Here is a 17232-nt window from a genome sequence, read left to right as displayed (position 1 = left end):
ACATTTATTCCGAAAGGTCACAACCCTGCATTTGAAGAAACCAAGTTATTAAAATATGTATTAAAGACTAAGTTAATGTTATGGGGAATTCTTTAATGCCATCATCTAAATATATGTTAATACTTTGAAAAAATATATAAAGTGTAGGATAAACTAACCGTTCCTTTTATGATAAAGCTTGGGATATCTCAAATGAAATAAGAATTATCCGCCTAAGCATATTCGTATTATGTTGCATTTAGATAAATAAATGAAAAAAATAAATCGTTTGTCAGAAAGACACTCACCGATCTATATATATTATTATATTTATATTTATTTTCCCCATTTATAAGCCGCAAACAAAGCTATTCCCCACTGTAACAAAATAAAAAATAAAAATAAAAATCATGGAGGCAGAGACAGGAGTCCCTCAGCTAACAACTCCGTGGCCAGGATTATGCCGCCGCTATGTAAATGATAATGACAAAAGAGGGAAATGCAAGGAACAAAAAATCATATGAATTTCAATTAAGTAGTCAACAAGCGGGCACCGGAAGCCGGACGAGGAGGGTCCGGCGTTGCTTTGGCCAAGTGCACAGCGATAATAATAATAATAATAATAATAATGGCGGGGAGAGAGTGGAAATAATTAATTTTCCAAACCAGTGGGTCCAACGCTAATTAAGCTTAATTTTTGGTGTTGCATAACTAATTAAGGTGGGAACAGTGCGAACTGGCCGCAGCAGGCGCCATAAGCACAAGGAGGCTATTATGCAAAAATGTTGCACTTTAATTCTATTTGTCTGCGGGTTTGGCGACGGCACAATCTATAATTGGAAAGTATGCCCACGCTTATCTCGCGTGTCCTCTCGACTATTTGAATATGGAATTCAATTTAATGTCACCCCAGCCCAGGAATATATGCAAATCTTTTCTATCAAAAAGCACACAAGCACACAGCACAAATGTTTGCCTTTTGGCTTTGAGCAAGGTGAACCGGAGGGTCACAACCAGAAGCCCGAAAACCCAAACCAAATTGGAAATTTTGGTCATTTTCTCGCCTTTGCGCTTGACCTGACCGAAAAGGATGACAAACTTTCGTCTCCACAACCTGGAAAGCAGACACACACACCGACTAGGGTTTCCTCGTTTTCATCGTTATAAAATATTTGCCCAAGTTGAATAGTTCAAAGTATTTGATTTAAAATTAACATTTGTCTTTGCGCACTCAGTCGGAATTATGCAATGTGCTCAGAGATAAGCCCAGTTGCAATGAAAATGAAATTATTACATACATATTTGCAGATTACTATTTGGACAGCCCCATTTCTCGCCGTATATTATTGTTAAATGTTTGCATAATTGCCAGCCTAGAGCTTGTGCATATGGGATTTCTGGGGCCTTACCAAAAACCATAAGGAAACATTGGTTAAAGTTTAAATAAACAATGACATGAAGTCGTCCTGGATTTAACTCCTTACCTGTTAATAGAAAGATTATTTTGGGAAGGTTTTAGCAAGACTCTAGAGCTCACATATATGCTAAATATATTTACAGAAACCCAAACCCAAAACCAAAAATATTCTTCAATAAGCACAACAATTTGTAAATAATTTTAAATAGATTTTGTTTTTTTATTAAAATGTTTCTTGTCTCACTTTATTAATAACTAAACGCTTAACAACTAAAGATTTTCTTTTTGTTTATGCAAATTACCTTAAGTACATTAAGTCTGAAGAGAGTGCTGCAAGACACTTAAAATCAAAATCGAAATACTTGTTTTGTCACTTGTTCGGCGTGGGCAAGATGGAGGATACAATAGGTATTTAGAATTAATGTTCAATTGTTGATATTTGAATGGAGTATTTATATATATAAGCTATGGACCGATTCGAGTGAAGTATGTCGATGCACGTTAGGCGAGTATTGCTTGTGTGATTGAGGTTTATCTAAGGATAGCTTCCCGTTTAATTAGAATTGTATTCGATTTAGGGCTGATTCAACTCGATTTATGTGTCGATATAGTACATTTATGTATATTGTGTTCATTGCGATTATGTATGTATGTATGCATGTAGTTGGGCTGTTAATAAATTTATCAAAACTTAACATCACATTGCTTCTTCGATTACATTTGCCTTGAAAGTTCAAAGTTCGGTTATATGTATATGGTATATATTATGCTGAAACTGATCAAAGTCTAGATTCAAATAACGATATGAATGTGCGATTATGCGGCAGTTTTACAACTCGTCGTATCTCAATTGATCAATTGTCGTAGCTAACTATGGGTTCGTGGCGTATCTTTAGTATATTTATATATAGATGTGTGTGTGTTCAAGGAGAGCTGTGTCATGCGATAATAATACCCTATAAAGTCTAAGTCTAAGTCAATGAATGCATTGTAAATGCCTCCAGTAAATGCATAATCCTTTAGGAAGAGTGTTTCAAGTGTTTTCTGTTCTATGATGATGTCCATGATGAATTATAATAATAATAATAATAATAATGCTTGTAGTGATTTTCTCCGGGATTTTCTCGGCTTTGTATTGTGCGCAGATTGGCATTCATTCATCTTCTACGCTTTGCATTTACTAAAACTGATTGGACGACGATGACGGCATATTGAGGGCAAGACTCTCTTCACGATATCAGACATTGGGCTTGCGGAAAATCTCATTCGGATGTTGATTGCTGCTAAAGTTCTGCCGTGTTGAGCATTGCTGCAAAGAAAATGAATAAAAAGATGAGAACACAATCAGTAAATATGTATGTACATGTAGGTGAAATGTGATTGCATTTTAATTACATTTCCATTGCATTCCGTCTACCGTCCCCACCTCAGCGTACAATTACCATGCATTTGGGTCACAAACACACACAACCGTCGGATAATGACAACTTAACTGCCTTACACCGTCGTTTTTATTATTATTTTCCCTTTGATTTGACGTTGCGGTGTCAGTTCGGACAGAAGGCTATTAAAATAATTGCCAGCCAAATCGTTTATTATGGTGTGTGTCTGCCTTCGACCCACTGGCACCACCACCAACCCCTATGTTCTCCCTCCCCCTAAACTTCCATAACCAGCGGGTGGTTGGTGTCCCTCATTATCACTTACCGCTTGCTTCTTTTCCCAGGACTTCATGGCTGTTTTATATTTCTCGAACTCGTGGCACCAGTCCGAGTAGATTTTCTGATAGTCATTACTCTTGTTCGGCGGAGTGCATCTGTTTGAATATAAACATTGTTTTCATGTGATTAGAATAATGGAATTTCTATATTTGGAGGGGGGTTACTCTAATGCATGTTTACATTAACGGGTAATGGCTTGCATAAAGCTCTGATTATTTTTTGGTTTATTCCATCTTTGATTGGTTTTATGTCTACTTACCTATGGGCATCCACTGTGATGTTGTAGCTGCACAATAGCGAACCACCCAAATGGCAATCGTAGCGACCGCCATCGGCTTCATTCACCGAAACCACAACCAGGCCACGTTCCGTGGTCTCAATGTATTTGGTGGGCGAATAACGAATCTCATAGCTGTCAGGGAGAGCAACAACACAAAGAAAGAGGATAACGATTGCAGTAACTGTGTCGTGTCATTCAATCAGGCAATCCAATTCCACTCACCGTCCCTTGTCCTTGGAGTGATGATACCAGGTCACCTGCTCATTTTTCAGCACTTCGGGGATTTTAACAAAGCAACCCAAATGAACACTCTGGCCGTAGGTCACCACAATTTTCTTTTTCAGGACACTAGAGTCGCAAATGTCACTTGTTTCGTTGGCCACGTCCTGCATAGTTAAATATTAAATTTAAATTTGGGTCAGATACAGATTCAGAACAAGGATTTTCCTTTTAGTTAACTGGCTTCTTTGAAATGAATCAAAAAATTACAACGTTTTTGGAAATAAATAAAATATAAACTTCTGTGACTTTTTATAATTGACTTATTGACGCTTCTACTTTTAAATGTTTGTCTTTTGTTAATTTAATATTTAATATTCAAGGAAAATAGGTCAGTTGTGGCTGTTATTCTTTCACTTTGTTTATTAGTTTACAAATCCTTGATTCCTCCACTCACCTGCAGCAAATCCAGCTCGTAGGGCCGGCACGTGTTGGCCTCCTTGTCCCAGCCGCAGTACGGATCACGGACGCAACGGAAGCAGTTGTCGTAACGGCGATTGCACATGGCCAAATCGATTTGCTTGATGCGATGATCGGTGCCAATGTAGAGGCTCTTACGTGTCTGGCTGATTTCCATTACCTGGATGGCCTCATTGGGTGCCACCTCAAAGATATCCAGCAGCTTGGACAGCGACTCGCCGTTGCGATAATACTGAACAATTTTGTAAACGCGACCCAGATTGGTGCCCACATAGTAAACAATGTATTCCTGATTGAGGATGTCAATGCGAATTCTGAAAGGTGGAATGGAGTATATTTAAGGATATAAATAAACATAAGCGACATTTTTGAATGTATATATTAGCTTTTCATCTTTAATTAGAGCCTTCTTTCTTTGTATTAAATGTTTATTTTTACGTAGCTTCTTATTAAGTATTTCTTTTGATAATTAATTTATTTACCTTAAAGTTTAAACTAAAATTGGAATTTTAAGAATTTTATATCCTTTCAAAAACCCACTTTTACCACGGAAATGAATAACATAAACTCCAAAATCTCTGCAAATCTCTGAATTTTTTTCTATTTCATTTTATCAACAAACAAAACTCCACAAAAAGATTACCTAGCTGAAATAGCGCTTTTCAGTCTAAAAGCTCACCTGAAAATCATCAAAAAATATAAATGTATATGCATTGCAAACTCACTTGTCAACGACGAGCTTGGTGAAGACCAAATCCCTCTTATAATAGACTGGATTGTTGTGCTCGTGATTTACGGCTTTGTCCATAAGTGGATGGGATCTGATGAAATTCAGCACAGTATCGGGCAGATTGGCAGTATCGTTGACACATGTACCCGGCCGCGGTTCCGGGACCTTATTGTTCAGCACCGGCAGCCAAGCGGAATTCGATGAGGATTGCTCCTTGAATTTACCTGGAATACAAAATAAGAGCAAAGGGAAACAATGACTCTCATGCGAGATGGGAGCGGCAATTGAACTGAACAAAATTGTATCTGCAATTGAAGATTTAAATCTACGAGCAAAAGGTGTCAGCTGCTCCTACTCTAAGCTGTCAAGCGGCGGCAAAGTCCCCCATCTGTGTGTGCCGTCTATAATCCATTCAAATGGATTTTCTAATGCGATTTATGTTGCGCACGGCAACGAATCGAAACTGAGCTGAAACTGAAGCGAAACTGAACCAAAACTGAACCTCAACTGAAATTACAAAGCAACCAACAGCAGCAGCACAGCACAGAGGACGAGCGACGAGTGCTCGCTGGCGCTCCTCTCGAACGGATAAAACAAATGTGTGGATTGCAAATAAAATTTGCCAATAAGTTGCATGTGCCATGGCCATTTCCATTTGCAATCCGGGCGGCGAAACCAATCCACTTGGGGGACAATGGACAAGCGAAGAAATTGCACGTCAACGGGGCGATGTGCATCTCACGGAAAAGCGATAGCGATAGTAAGCTTACCATTGAAGGCAGCCTGAACCTCGTTAATGTGAAAACTGCATACGGCAGATCCAATCAGGCCATTAGTGCTCGTCGTGAATGTGGCAAAGAAGCGGCTCTTGTCGTTGGGCAGCTGGTAGACCGACTGGATCTCGTTGAAGTAGAACGGAAACTCGCCGGAGATGCTGCAGTTGAGCCGGGCCTTCAGGTAGGTGGCCCAATTGTGGGCCAGCAGGTTCTTTCCACCCACATCCTTCTTGCAAACACGGGCGATGCGTGAGTAGACGGCCTTGCCGCAATTAATATACTCCACGGCGGTTTCACGGAAGAAGAAGTACACGTACTCCCCAATGTCGAAGGAGCCCACAAAGTTGGGTTCTGAAATGAAGAAGGAAAAACAAGTGAAAGGATTATCAATAAATATTAAAGTTAGCTGTGAAAACCAAGTTATAAAGCAATGAATCAAGAAATAAACGAGAGAAATAAGGCTCTTTAAAGCCAGTTATAAGTCATTTGAATACCCTCTAATCTATCTCATTTTGCATACTTACTGTCCAGCCACTTGGAGTCGTACTTCAGGGTCCTCTTGAATTTATATTCCAAGCGTTTAGCCGAAGTATTATAGAGATCTGTGCGGAAAATAACCGTATCCGCCTTGGTGAACTCCGCATTGGTGCCCGAGTACTGAAACAAAGACAAATAAAGTAAGTTAGGGTCCAAGAAACTTTAAGTTTATGAGAGCCCTTTTGCTTACCAGGCCAGGCAGGCCGCCAGGATTGCCGTTCTCCACATAAATTGCCGTCGAGTTGTCCAGGGGATCGTAGGGACACTTGGCAATGCCCAGGCCAACGCCAATCACATATTCCGAGCGCGGCAGGTGAGTCAGGTTCGCCTAAGTCGAATATAAAGGGGTAAATAGGCAGAAAAGATTCGCCTCCGAGTGTTTGACTTTAGTTTAAGGGGCTTTATCCATCTATGCTTGTATGAATAGATGTCAAAGGCCGAGTGAGCAACTGTTGATTGCCATCTAAAGTCAACTGTCGGTGGCGGCAATCTTTTCATGAATGGCTTCCCAATCTGGGCCGACTTACATAGATAACATAATCCTTGGGATTGTGGGCGTTGGTGCCGCACACATAGAGCCTATCGCCCTGCTCCATTGACTGGATGACACGCACATGGTTCTTGCAATCGAAAATCTGCGGAAATACATATCGATTATAGAGATATGTACATACATAAACATAAAGGATGAGAGATGAAACTGGAGAAGAAGCCACTACAATGTTGTGGCCAACTAAAGCTACTACTGCTGAGAGTTTTTTTCAATTTATTGAGGGCACAGCATCATCTGTTTTGTCACCCAATCGCAGCGATATCGAAATTGTTGCCAGCACTACACACACACTCCGTAATGCTGCAGCGAATTTGTGGCAGAAATGTGGACAAATTGCAATAGCACGCGTCGCTGCCGAAGCTAAATCAATTGGCAACAATGCAACGAAACGCTGCAAAAATTACTACCACCCCACATTGGAGCGCACACACACAGCCGAGCAGCTTTATGATGACTTAAGCAGGATACCCATGTGGCCTCCATGCTGCTCGCGTGTGCAACATGCTGCCTTTGGGTGCTTCTGCTGCTTCGGCTCCTGCCACGAATAACTCGAAATTGATTTCGAATGAAAGGATTTGCTGTCACATTATAAACGAGTTGCAACAGAAGCGTCTGCCACATTGCCAGTCGATGGGATTTCCTTGGCTTTAAAACTGCAATCGAGTTACTGAAATACCTCCGCAGGGATGTGATTTATTTGCAACTATACACAATAAATATATATAGAATATGTGGGAGGCACAAACAAAAAAACCCACACGAATTTCCACCAAGACAAGGTGAAACAATTGTATAAAATGTGGGTTTTTCCTCTAAAGGAAAAATAATAAATTCACATGAAATTGGAAGGCAGACTAAAATGAAAACAGAAAATGGATTCTGAAGATGGTATTTCCATTATGAAATATATACATTTATTTTGTTTGCATAATCCTCAGATTATGGTGGTTTTTAATTCAATTTAAAAGACACCTGATCTTGGCCTGTTTGTGGATTCTGAATCCTTGATAAATTAATTTAGATAATGGAAACTTTTGAAAATTCGGAATATTTGTTTAGCCATTTATATTTACTCACCTGACTCTTTCCCTTGGAAACACAGCTAACCACATCGTCGCGCGTTGGCTCCAAGTTGATCACATCCCGCTGCAACGAAAGGTATTTATCAAATAGATTAGCAAGGTGAGAGGGAAATTAAATCTAGTTCAGTTGGCACAGCGATTGCCGGCATTAACCATTAGCTTAAAAGCTCACGTGCTGCTGGCTCTATCAATTCAAAAATTCAATTTACTCAAAAAAGCACAAAATACGCTCGTACAAAAATTGTATATTGCAAATGCGAAGGCGGAGTGTGTGAGTCTGGGCTGGGTGGATGCCGCATGTGGCATAAACTACAACTAGCAGTCGTCCGTGGCACCTTCAGAATGCTTTCAACTAAATTTATTTATAAATCACGTAATGTTACCCAGGCAGAGGCACACACACGAAATATTTTCACGCACCAACCTCTACATTGCCGCCACCGCCATCGCGGCATCCACCCAACCAGGCAACCAACCTGTTTACCACCCTGCAACCACCCACTGGGGAGGCCGGCAGTCGCAGCACAGCGTTCATATAAAACCAAAATCATGTATTATTTAGTTGAATTTGCATTTGGCGCATAAAGCAGTGGTAGCAGCATGATGAGGAGTAGGAGAGCAGCCAGAGGAGGAACAGGTGCAGGAGCTGGGAGCCGAAAGGAGAGGCAGACACTGGGAGAAAATATTGCTTACTTATTTTTAGTAAATAAACTAAATGTTATATAATTTTAAATTAAATGTCAGAGTTGCAAGAACTAAAATGTTTCTAAAATAATAAGATGTATAGATTTTTGCCAAATTGTAGTATTTTGCATTAAAACCAGTTGGGAATTGTAAGAGAATTTTGGAAAAGCTATCTGTAATTAAATAGAAATTCCTACTAAATGAAACCAAAACAACATTTAATAAGCATTTGTAATTAATAAACACAAAATTAAAGATAAGTAAACAAAAAACGTCAAGAATAACTTGAAACAGTAACCAGTTGGGAATTTTAAGAGCAACTTTTTGTAATAAGTAATTAAAAAATAGGTAAAATAAACCTCTCTTTTAACATTCTAAGATAAGTGACCTTCCTAACTACAGTCATTAGTTAAATTTAATAACAAATTCCCAGTTTTCTTCTCCCATTTTCCGACAGTGTAGTCCTGCCTGTGTATAGGCCAGCACCAAATGATGCCCACGGGCGAATGTATTCGCACTTAACCGCATAAAATATATTGACGTATCCTGGCTGGCGAACATGCGCTACAAGGAAATATAACCTCTTAGACTTTTACGATTCAGCCTGGAGATGCGTTGTGTGTAGTATAGGTAGGTAGGGCTTGGCAATGGAAGGTGGAAATGGAAATGGAATGGATGAAGGGCGCTGCGAGTGGGAGGCAGCTTCAAATCAGGTGTGTGTGTGTGTGTGTGTGCCTGTCTCCCGCTCATAAAACAAACTTTTGCAAGTCATAAATTCATAAACAGCCCAAGCCCAGGCCCAAGGTGCCCGAGACACGGGGTAGCACTTCCTGTAATCGAATTGCCTCGCAAATGTTGTGGCAAGTTCGCGTATGTGGAGCCCAATCCGATATCTGGGCAGCGCATAAACCTGAGCCCGAGGACGACGACGACTACGAGTGGGAATACGCCCGGAACATAATGCCCCGGACAAGAGAGTGCATATTAAATATGTTTTTTGTTGCCCTTTTTTTGTTGTTGGTGCCGTTGGGTTAACTAAAATAAACATTCTTTTTTTTCGGCTGCTGCGCCGTGGGAATCGAAGATTTGTGGCTGTCGTCGTTGTCGTGTTGCCATTTGAAGTGCGCCTAAAAGGCTGCTAAGCCGGTGTATTGTGCTGACAACGTTTAGATGGCGCTTTATGGCCACAAAAAGCTGCAAGAAGCTTAGCGGCCATTTGGAAACTATGGAAAACACTCCTCGCACACACACACCCTGCCAATGGGGAGTATAATGAATTTTTAACAATATGCCACAGTGCCGCAGCAGCAACAGCCGCAAGCAAAGTTGTTTTGCCCAAAAGCTTTTCATGATTTTGTTTCCCATTTCCTTTTTTTTTTTTGCCACCGCCGCTGCTGCCTCTGTCAGTTAGATTTGTGACTCGACCCTGGACAACCTGCCACATCCCCTTTGGCGACCTTTGGCGGCAAAGGACTTAGCCTAAAAGCGTGCTCTAGGATTATCATATTCGAGGCATTTAGGATAATCAGACGCGAAGTCGCTGAAAGCAAAGTTAGCCCTGGTACTTACATTACAATTGGAAGAGGAGATATTTTGCAGGCTCAAACGGAATACGCGATCCCTGAAAGAGGAGGAAAATATATATATAATTAATTGTTCCAACGATATAACTATTAAACTTACATGGCGCCCACATAGAGCGTATCCCGATCCTCGTTCATATGGAACGTCCGGTAGTACAGCTTGCCGCAGTTAAACTCCCGCACATGATCTGGAAAAAGTAGAGAGAGAAAAAGGGAAACATTTTCGTTAAGTAAATTCAATATTTGCACAAGAAATTTTCCCTAAGTGATACGGCGGATGCAGAGACATGGCGGACATGGCGTCTAGATAGTGTCAACAAAGTTTTCCATTCCCGGCAAATACTTGAACGGGACACTGGCCACAGACCAAACAGGATGGGGGGCCAGAGATACAGATAGATATCCCATTTCAATCAAATGACATTTTCGTGCACAAAAAAAAAGAGAAGAGAAAACTCAAGAATGGTTTTGTTTATTTACATTGAAGTTTTCCGCAGACCGAAGCAGAAAATAAGGAGAGTTTAGGGAAAACTCGTACCGCCCGCCGCCAAACAAAAGCCATTAATTATAAGTATTGTATTATGTTAATTTCTGTGACGTCGCTTTGTCTGCAAATTGTTTGCCCATCGGGATGATGATGTGTGTGTGTGTGTGGTTATTGCTAAATGCTGAGCACACAGTTCTTTAATTAAACTAATTTGTATTTGTCCGCCTGTCACTCAACGCTCTGCCTCAATATCATCAGCAATTAATTGAGATGATGGGAGTTATAAGACGCGAATGAGGATGAGGATGAGGAAGCTGCGGCAGCCAAAAGTGTCAAATGTCGTTCAAGAAATATTATGGATGACCGAGCCGGCATTATCCCCCCGGACAATGGCCGAAAGTATGACAGAGGTCAGCGAAGGAGCAAACAAAAGGGCAGGACCCCCAAACCAAACCAAACACAACACAGCAGCCCAGCACCCAAAGAGGCATCCGATTTATGCTTCTGCTCAACAATGGAATATGTAAATACCGAAAAGGAAACCCAAGACCCCGCAGGATGGCTGGAAAACAGGCAGAAATGTAGCTATTTTTGATTTCCGATTTCGGGTGAATATATTTTTTGTTCCCTTTTTTTTTGGGGGGGAAAGGAACAACGAACGAGCAACCTATTGGCCAACTACAATAGAAGTGCGCACTCACATCCTTCTATATATATGTACTCGCATGCCTGTTTGCATGCACAATTCGGATAGAATGTCCTTGCCAAACAGGAAGTCGACTTGTGTACGCTTGAAATGCTTTTGTACATATTTTTATTGTGAATGCCTGTCGAACTTTCCTGCTTTTTCTTCGACTTTTCCCCCACTCTCTGTATTTTGGTTTTCCTTTTTTTACAACAACTTTTTCCTAAAGTTTTATGCTTGCATCTTAAAGGGGGGAAACTTTGCAAGAGAACTCTTTAAGAAAATCATAAACAATTTGCATTTACATTTACGCAACTTAATTGACCAACACATTTGAGTTGCGAGCTGCTCGGTAGTCGATTCCGTAGTATTTTGGCCTTTGAGCCACACAGAACTATAAATGTTCATGGAGTCTGGGCTCGGAATTGGTTAAATCTCTCCGGGCACACAACGATTTGCGAGATTGTTTATGGGGGCCAATTGTCATCGGCAGCCAGTAAAAACATATTGCCACGATTTCATGACTGGATTAAGCCAATAAAAATATGGCAAATATTAACATAAAATTGATGGCACTAAAGGACGTGAACTCTAGCGAATCGAGGTTATCCAATTGGCTTCTGGCACTTTGTGCAAGTGAGTGAAAATGGGTCCTTTTAAATTAATGGTAGGATTCGGAATGGGAATGGTGAAATGTTATTTAAGGATTTTATTAAAATGTACTTTTATTGTTGAGATTTTTGGTAGTTAAAATAACTAAAAAAAGGATATTAAATAAGAATCTATGGAAAACAATAAATATAGCTTATAAAGAAGTTTTTTAAAAGCTAATAAAATTTTATATATATTTTTTTAGCTTCCCTAATGTTTTCTTTACAGTTTTTAAATATCTATAAAATACAAAATTCTTTAGAAAACTACATTAAATTGGCCATAAAATACTTTCTTTTCTTATAAATTTTTTACCACAGATAACCCCTCTTAAATCGCTTTAAAATATCTCTCCGCCCATCAGCCTTATCCGTTTTTCCTCATACAAGTACCCCATGGAAATCCCACAATATGCCGCTAAAGTTTACCCAGAAGGCAACTGTAAAAATCCTTTCAAAATTTGACATTTAAGATGTGAACTTTATTTGCTTTTAATCCAAGTCCAATCAAAATCAAATTGCATTTACGAGCTGCCTTTGAGTAACGAAAAAAAAAGAAAACAAACGCCAAATTTTATATTCCTCTTTTTTTTTTTTTTGATTCACTTGGCAATTTTCCTTTGGGATTTTCATTTGATAGGGAGAGAGAGAGAGGGAGTAGGAGAGTGCTTATGTGTATGAGCATTTATGACTCCGCCATATATGTCAATAATTTTTATGCTCTTCATAAATATGCGTTTGGCTTTTACGACCAACCCCCCACGTGTGGCAAAACGGAGCGAAAAGCGTTAAGATGAGACGACAGCGGCAGTCAAATCAATTTCTGGAAGGGAGAAAATGACATTTCCGAAAACGTTATTATCAAATCAAATGCGAGCTAAAGGAGCCCAAGGAGAGTCCAAGGAGCTGAAGGAACTGAAATTGCAATGAGCATATTGTAAATTTAATGTCCTTCCACCCACTCAATCCGCCCATTTGACCGCGCTCCAGGCGAATATACACAAACATATATATATACGTATGATATATGGGAGCATAGAGAGCCCATGTCAGTTGCAGGTGCACAAACCCTTGGCTGACATTTACCTTTGAAATGTTAAGGTAAATTCCAAATTTGTCGCAAAAGATGACACACAAAATGGTACCAGATCTCCAGGCATTCTTGCTTCCACCAAAGTTATGTCAAATCAATACCCCGAGGCGACTTGAGCTAACATCTCTGGGGAAATAATCTTTTAAAGTAGAAAAACCAAAATTTCCTTTGATAATTATTAGTTTGCTGATTTTCTTTTGTGGCTTGGCTTATTCAAAGAATGTCTAGAGTCTAGACAATGGGATGGCGATGATGAGACAAAAACAAAAACGCAGACAAATCGACAGGGGAATAAAATGTACAGTCAAACTTTTCAGTATTGAAATAAGGCTTGTGGTTAAATTATTTCGTAAAATATAGAATATAATCTTCGTAAAATTATGTGATTTTTAGTTTACTTAATCTTAAGTAATGATTTTGTGGCTCCAAAAAATATTACATAGTTTAAAATAAAACCATTAAAAATCATTTCAAGAAGTTTTCACTGCCAAAAAGCCAACTAAATTAATTTCCCTGCTTTTTGCATCCAGCCCAGAGTATTTCTGTGGAAATTTCCCCACTTATTTCCATGCTTTCGCTAATTATGAGACGTTCACGTCGGCTCTAAGCACTCCAAAAGCCGTCTAGACGTCTGCACCTGGACTACAAACCGAAACTGTAAGGCGGGAAACGGGGGGGCCGACATTGAGCGGGTCGAGAAAAGCCAAAGAAGAATAGGATTCCAGAATGGAGAGCTGGAAAGAGGGAGGAGCGGACGCACATGGAAGTGGAAACCAAAATGCTTACCCAAAGTGGTTGCCATTTCATTTGCACACAACAACAAAAGTAGACATATACGCCGCCGCGCCACGCCGCCGCCGCCGCCGATTTTTGCCTTATTTGACGCGCCGCCGCCGAATTATGAAAAAAACGGCGCGCCGCGGCGCGCCGCTGGTGCGGCACCGGCGTAGCACCGGCGCGGCCTTCGGTGATATTATTCTTAATATAACTTAAAAACAAAAATAAATAAATCATACAAATGGCCAAATACTCGATATAAATAATCGATTAATCGTTAGGATTGTCTCATCTCCCATCTCCCTATGTCCCATCTCTAGAACAGCTATTTGGTGTGGTTTACTTTCTAAAGCTGTGTTTTTTGTGCGTAAATATGCAAAGTAAGTTTTAAAATACTATTACTAGTGTTAGGAACATATGTATTAATTAAATATTCTCTAAACAAATAGATGGATCAGCCATTGAGTATGTACTCAATTAAACACAACCATTACTCAAATCGAAAGAGCAAAGTGTGGGAGTTTTTCGGCGCATTGCAATTAGAGAACAACTGCATTGAAGTGGACAAGGTGTTCTGCCGATTATGTTTGGATGTTCAGAAAAAAGACGACGAAAGAACAATCTTTTCATGGTAATAATTAAGTTCCTTTTTTTAAGATTCAAGTAAGATTTTGTAAATTGTTTCAGTGCTAAAATTCAGTCGTATTCCACGAACTGTTCCACAGGGAATTTAAGTCGACACCTCAAAAATGAACACAACATTCGAGATATCGACAGTCCGAGTACTTCATTGGCTACACGTGGATCAATATCAAATTTTTTCAAAAAATCGACGCCAATTATATCTCCAAAAGATAGTAAGTGGGCGCTGGGACGAGAGCTAGCTTTGTGGATGGCTAGAGATTTGCTACCATTTCATATAATTTGTCACAGTGGACTTAAAGACTTTTTAAAAAAATATAGAGTTGTGGCAACTGATGCTGACATTCCACACTACAAAACGCTGTCAACAACTGCACTAGACGATGTGTATGAATGCATTTTACGAGCAGTTACACGGATAGTATCTGGACAAAAACATTTTGCCTTAACTTTCGACTTGTGGACAGATAACTATAGAAGAAGAAGTTATATAACGTTCACCTTCCATTTTCTGTCAGCGAATTTTGAGATGAAGCATTTAACGCTGGAAACAAAATATTTGTCAAAATCGCACACGGCAAGTAACATTTTAACAGAGGTGGAAGAAGTTACTCAAATGTATAATTTGCAAATGGGATCTAATTATGTCGTAACCGACCAAGGCAGCAATATCAAAAAAGCTATTAATTTGGGGTGTATAAAAAACCACTTCTGCCTTGGACATGGACTACATAATTTGCTAAATGTTGATGGTTACAATTCAGAGCCGGAAATTAAAAATTTGATTGTGAAGTGCAAAAATATTGTGAGTGCCTTACGATTCAAGACACATGTTTTGAGATGTCAAGCTGACGAACTTCAAAAGGAAGTTTTGTCAAATATCGACAATTTAGAAGAACTGCTGGCATCCGAAGATAATGAATGGGTCGACTACGATGATGATTTTGGCCCGTTAGATGATGTTCCCTTGCAAACTTACAAGAATATTAACAACCCTAATGACTTACAAAGTAGTTTGGTGGACAAGAGAAATGTTTCACTTAAGAACTCGGTCCCAACAAGGTGGCACAGCGTGTTAACAATGTTAGACAGTCTTGGGTGCCAAAGAGCCGCATTAAATAAGTTGCTCACAAGCAGCAATAAGACTCATTTAATATTATTAGAAAATGAAGCACAGCTTTTATATAAATTATGCGACTTCTTAAAAAAATTTAAAGATGCAGTTACCGTTTTGTCTGGAGATTTGTATCCATCAATAAGTCTTGCGTTAGTGATAAGAACTGAAATCGTCTCAATATTGGAAGAACCTGAGAACAATGAGCCGCTTGCTTTGACTCTCATGAAAAGCCATATAAAAAATAGATTTGATTCAAGGTTCCCGATATCGGATATACTAGTCTGCGCATCCCTATTAGATCCGCGATTCAACTCACTTGATTGTGTGTTGGAGTATTGCGAGAAACAAAGTTTAAAAAGAAACGATTTTTTGTTAAAAATGTTTAAAGAGCTGATTGGAGATGTTGAACAAGATAGCGATCAGCAGCAAGAGTCTCATTCTGCAAGCAAAATCTTAAAGCTTGCTCAACGGCATTCGACCAATACCAAAGATAACAATTTGGAAGCTGAATGCCATCTACTCCTAAGCTTATCTTCATGTCAAGACGTATTGACATTTTGGAAGGAAAAGGCACCTGCAATGCCCTTACTTTCGATGCTGGCACAAAAAGTGTTGTGTATTCCTGCAACGAGCACTCCAAGTGAGCGAGTTTTTTCTATTGCTGGTCTTACAATTACGCAGAAACGGTCGCAGCTCAGTCCTCACAACGTAAATAAAGTAATTTTTATACATGACAATTACGACACTTGCAAAGAAAGTTTAACTTAAATTTACAAATTGAAGAGATAAAAATGAACTGAATTGAAAACTGAACATTAATTATGTGAATTATGAATGAAACTTATTCAAGTCAAGGAAAAAGACTGCTATTTTTATGTTTATTTTTATTTGTTACTTAATTTTTATTTATTTTCATTTCATTTACCCAATTAATTTACTCACTTATGTTCATTTTATTGTTATTGTTAATAAAGGCGTTATAAACTGATATAATACAATAATACTAATTTTATTTAATTTGAAAAAAATCTGTACGCCGCCGCCGCCGATTCTTTCTGACTACTACGCCGCCGCCGCCGAGTCATTTTGACCTCTACGCCGCCGCCGAAGTCTTTAACCATCGGCGTAAACCTCTAAACAAAAGAGCCACACTCGTGGATTGTCTCCGTCGCCTCTCTTGATTGTGTCTGTGTATATAATTAAAACGCATATGCATGGTAAATATACTTATTGTCAGCACAGTACGCCGTGCCTGAATGCCCCAAAGGCTTCGTGGCTGATGCTGCAGCTTTAATTCTACACTACACAATATAGAAATGAAAATTCCGACGATGAGAAATTCTGCGAGGGTGGTGGCTGTTCTGTGCGAAACATTTTCAACTCAATTTAGTTCATTTTATGGCAGCAGCAATGCGCAGCGGCAAGTTCATTTTGTTGCAAAATAGCAGGAGAAATGCAAAAAAAAAGAATGAATATATACCCGGCTAGCGCACTCATAAAAAAGCATGAAAAGAGCAGTCAAAACACCACTAGACAGACCAGCAGTAGCAGTAGAAATTGCAGCGGCAACAACATATATAGTATAGTATAGTGGTATATAGCCTGGACATCGCCCAAAAGCTGGCAACAAAAACGCAACAAAATGCGGATGCGGTAACTGTTTCGTTTTTGGTTAAAACGAGGTAGAGTTTGAGGTAGAAGAGGTGCTCCTGCTTCATAGTGCAACTCCATTTGACGAGC

At 39.5% G+C, this 17232-nt stretch overlaps 1 protein-coding gene and 2 long non-coding RNA genes across 6 annotated transcripts in view; 2 read left to right on the top strand and 1 right to left on the bottom strand.

Moving 5' to 3' along the window:
• Positions 1–1592: 1592 nt before the first annotated feature.
• Sema2a (Semaphorin 2a) overlaps positions 1593–17232 on the bottom strand; it is a 34966-nt gene continuing 19326 nt past the window's right edge. For all 3 annotated transcript variants that reach the window (XM_017169157.3, XM_017169156.3, XM_070284245.1), the window contains 13 exons: positions 10142–10229; positions 10028–10079; positions 7770–7838; positions 6667–6774; positions 6330–6467; positions 6127–6259; positions 5597–5953; positions 4822–5050; positions 4074–4410; positions 3620–3783; positions 3377–3529; positions 3104–3212; positions 1593–2705 (listed from right to left, as the gene is read on the bottom strand). In XM_017169157.3, coding sequence (XP_017024646.1) covers positions 2634–2705; positions 3104–3212; positions 3377–3529; positions 3620–3783; positions 4074–4410; positions 4822–5050; positions 5597–5953; positions 6127–6259; positions 6330–6467; positions 6667–6774; positions 7770–7838; positions 10028–10079; positions 10142–10229 — 2009 coding nt within the window. In that variant the 3' untranslated portion in view covers positions 1593–2633. The remainder of the gene's footprint in view (positions 2706–3103; positions 3213–3376; positions 3530–3619; positions 3784–4073; positions 4411–4821; positions 5051–5596; positions 5954–6126; positions 6260–6329; positions 6468–6666; positions 6775–7769; positions 7839–10027; positions 10080–10141; positions 10230–17232) is intronic.
• LOC108076360 (uncharacterized) lies at positions 8856–9541 on the top strand. Of its 2 annotated transcripts, none has more exons than XR_011444532.1 (2): positions 8856–9171; positions 9245–9541. It is a non-coding gene; the product is annotated as an uncharacterized lncRNA (long non-coding RNA). The 2 variants fall into 2 exon arrangements; XR_005991102.2 differs by having other exon boundaries at positions 9227–9541.
• Positions 13789–16589, top strand: LOC138928140 (uncharacterized). Its single transcript, XR_011444611.1, has 3 exons — positions 13789–14113; positions 14183–14364; positions 14421–16589. It is a non-coding gene; the product is annotated as an uncharacterized lncRNA (long non-coding RNA).

The sequence above is a fragment of the Drosophila kikkawai genome, chromosome 2R (assembly GCF_030179895.1).
Source record: "Drosophila kikkawai strain 14028-0561.14 chromosome 2R, DkikHiC1v2, whole genome shotgun sequence".
NCBI lineage: Eukaryota > Metazoa > Arthropoda > Insecta > Diptera > Drosophilidae > Drosophila > Drosophila kikkawai.
The sequence above is the reverse complement of the archived record's forward strand: the minus strand, read 5'-3'. Positions and strand labels throughout refer to the sequence as shown.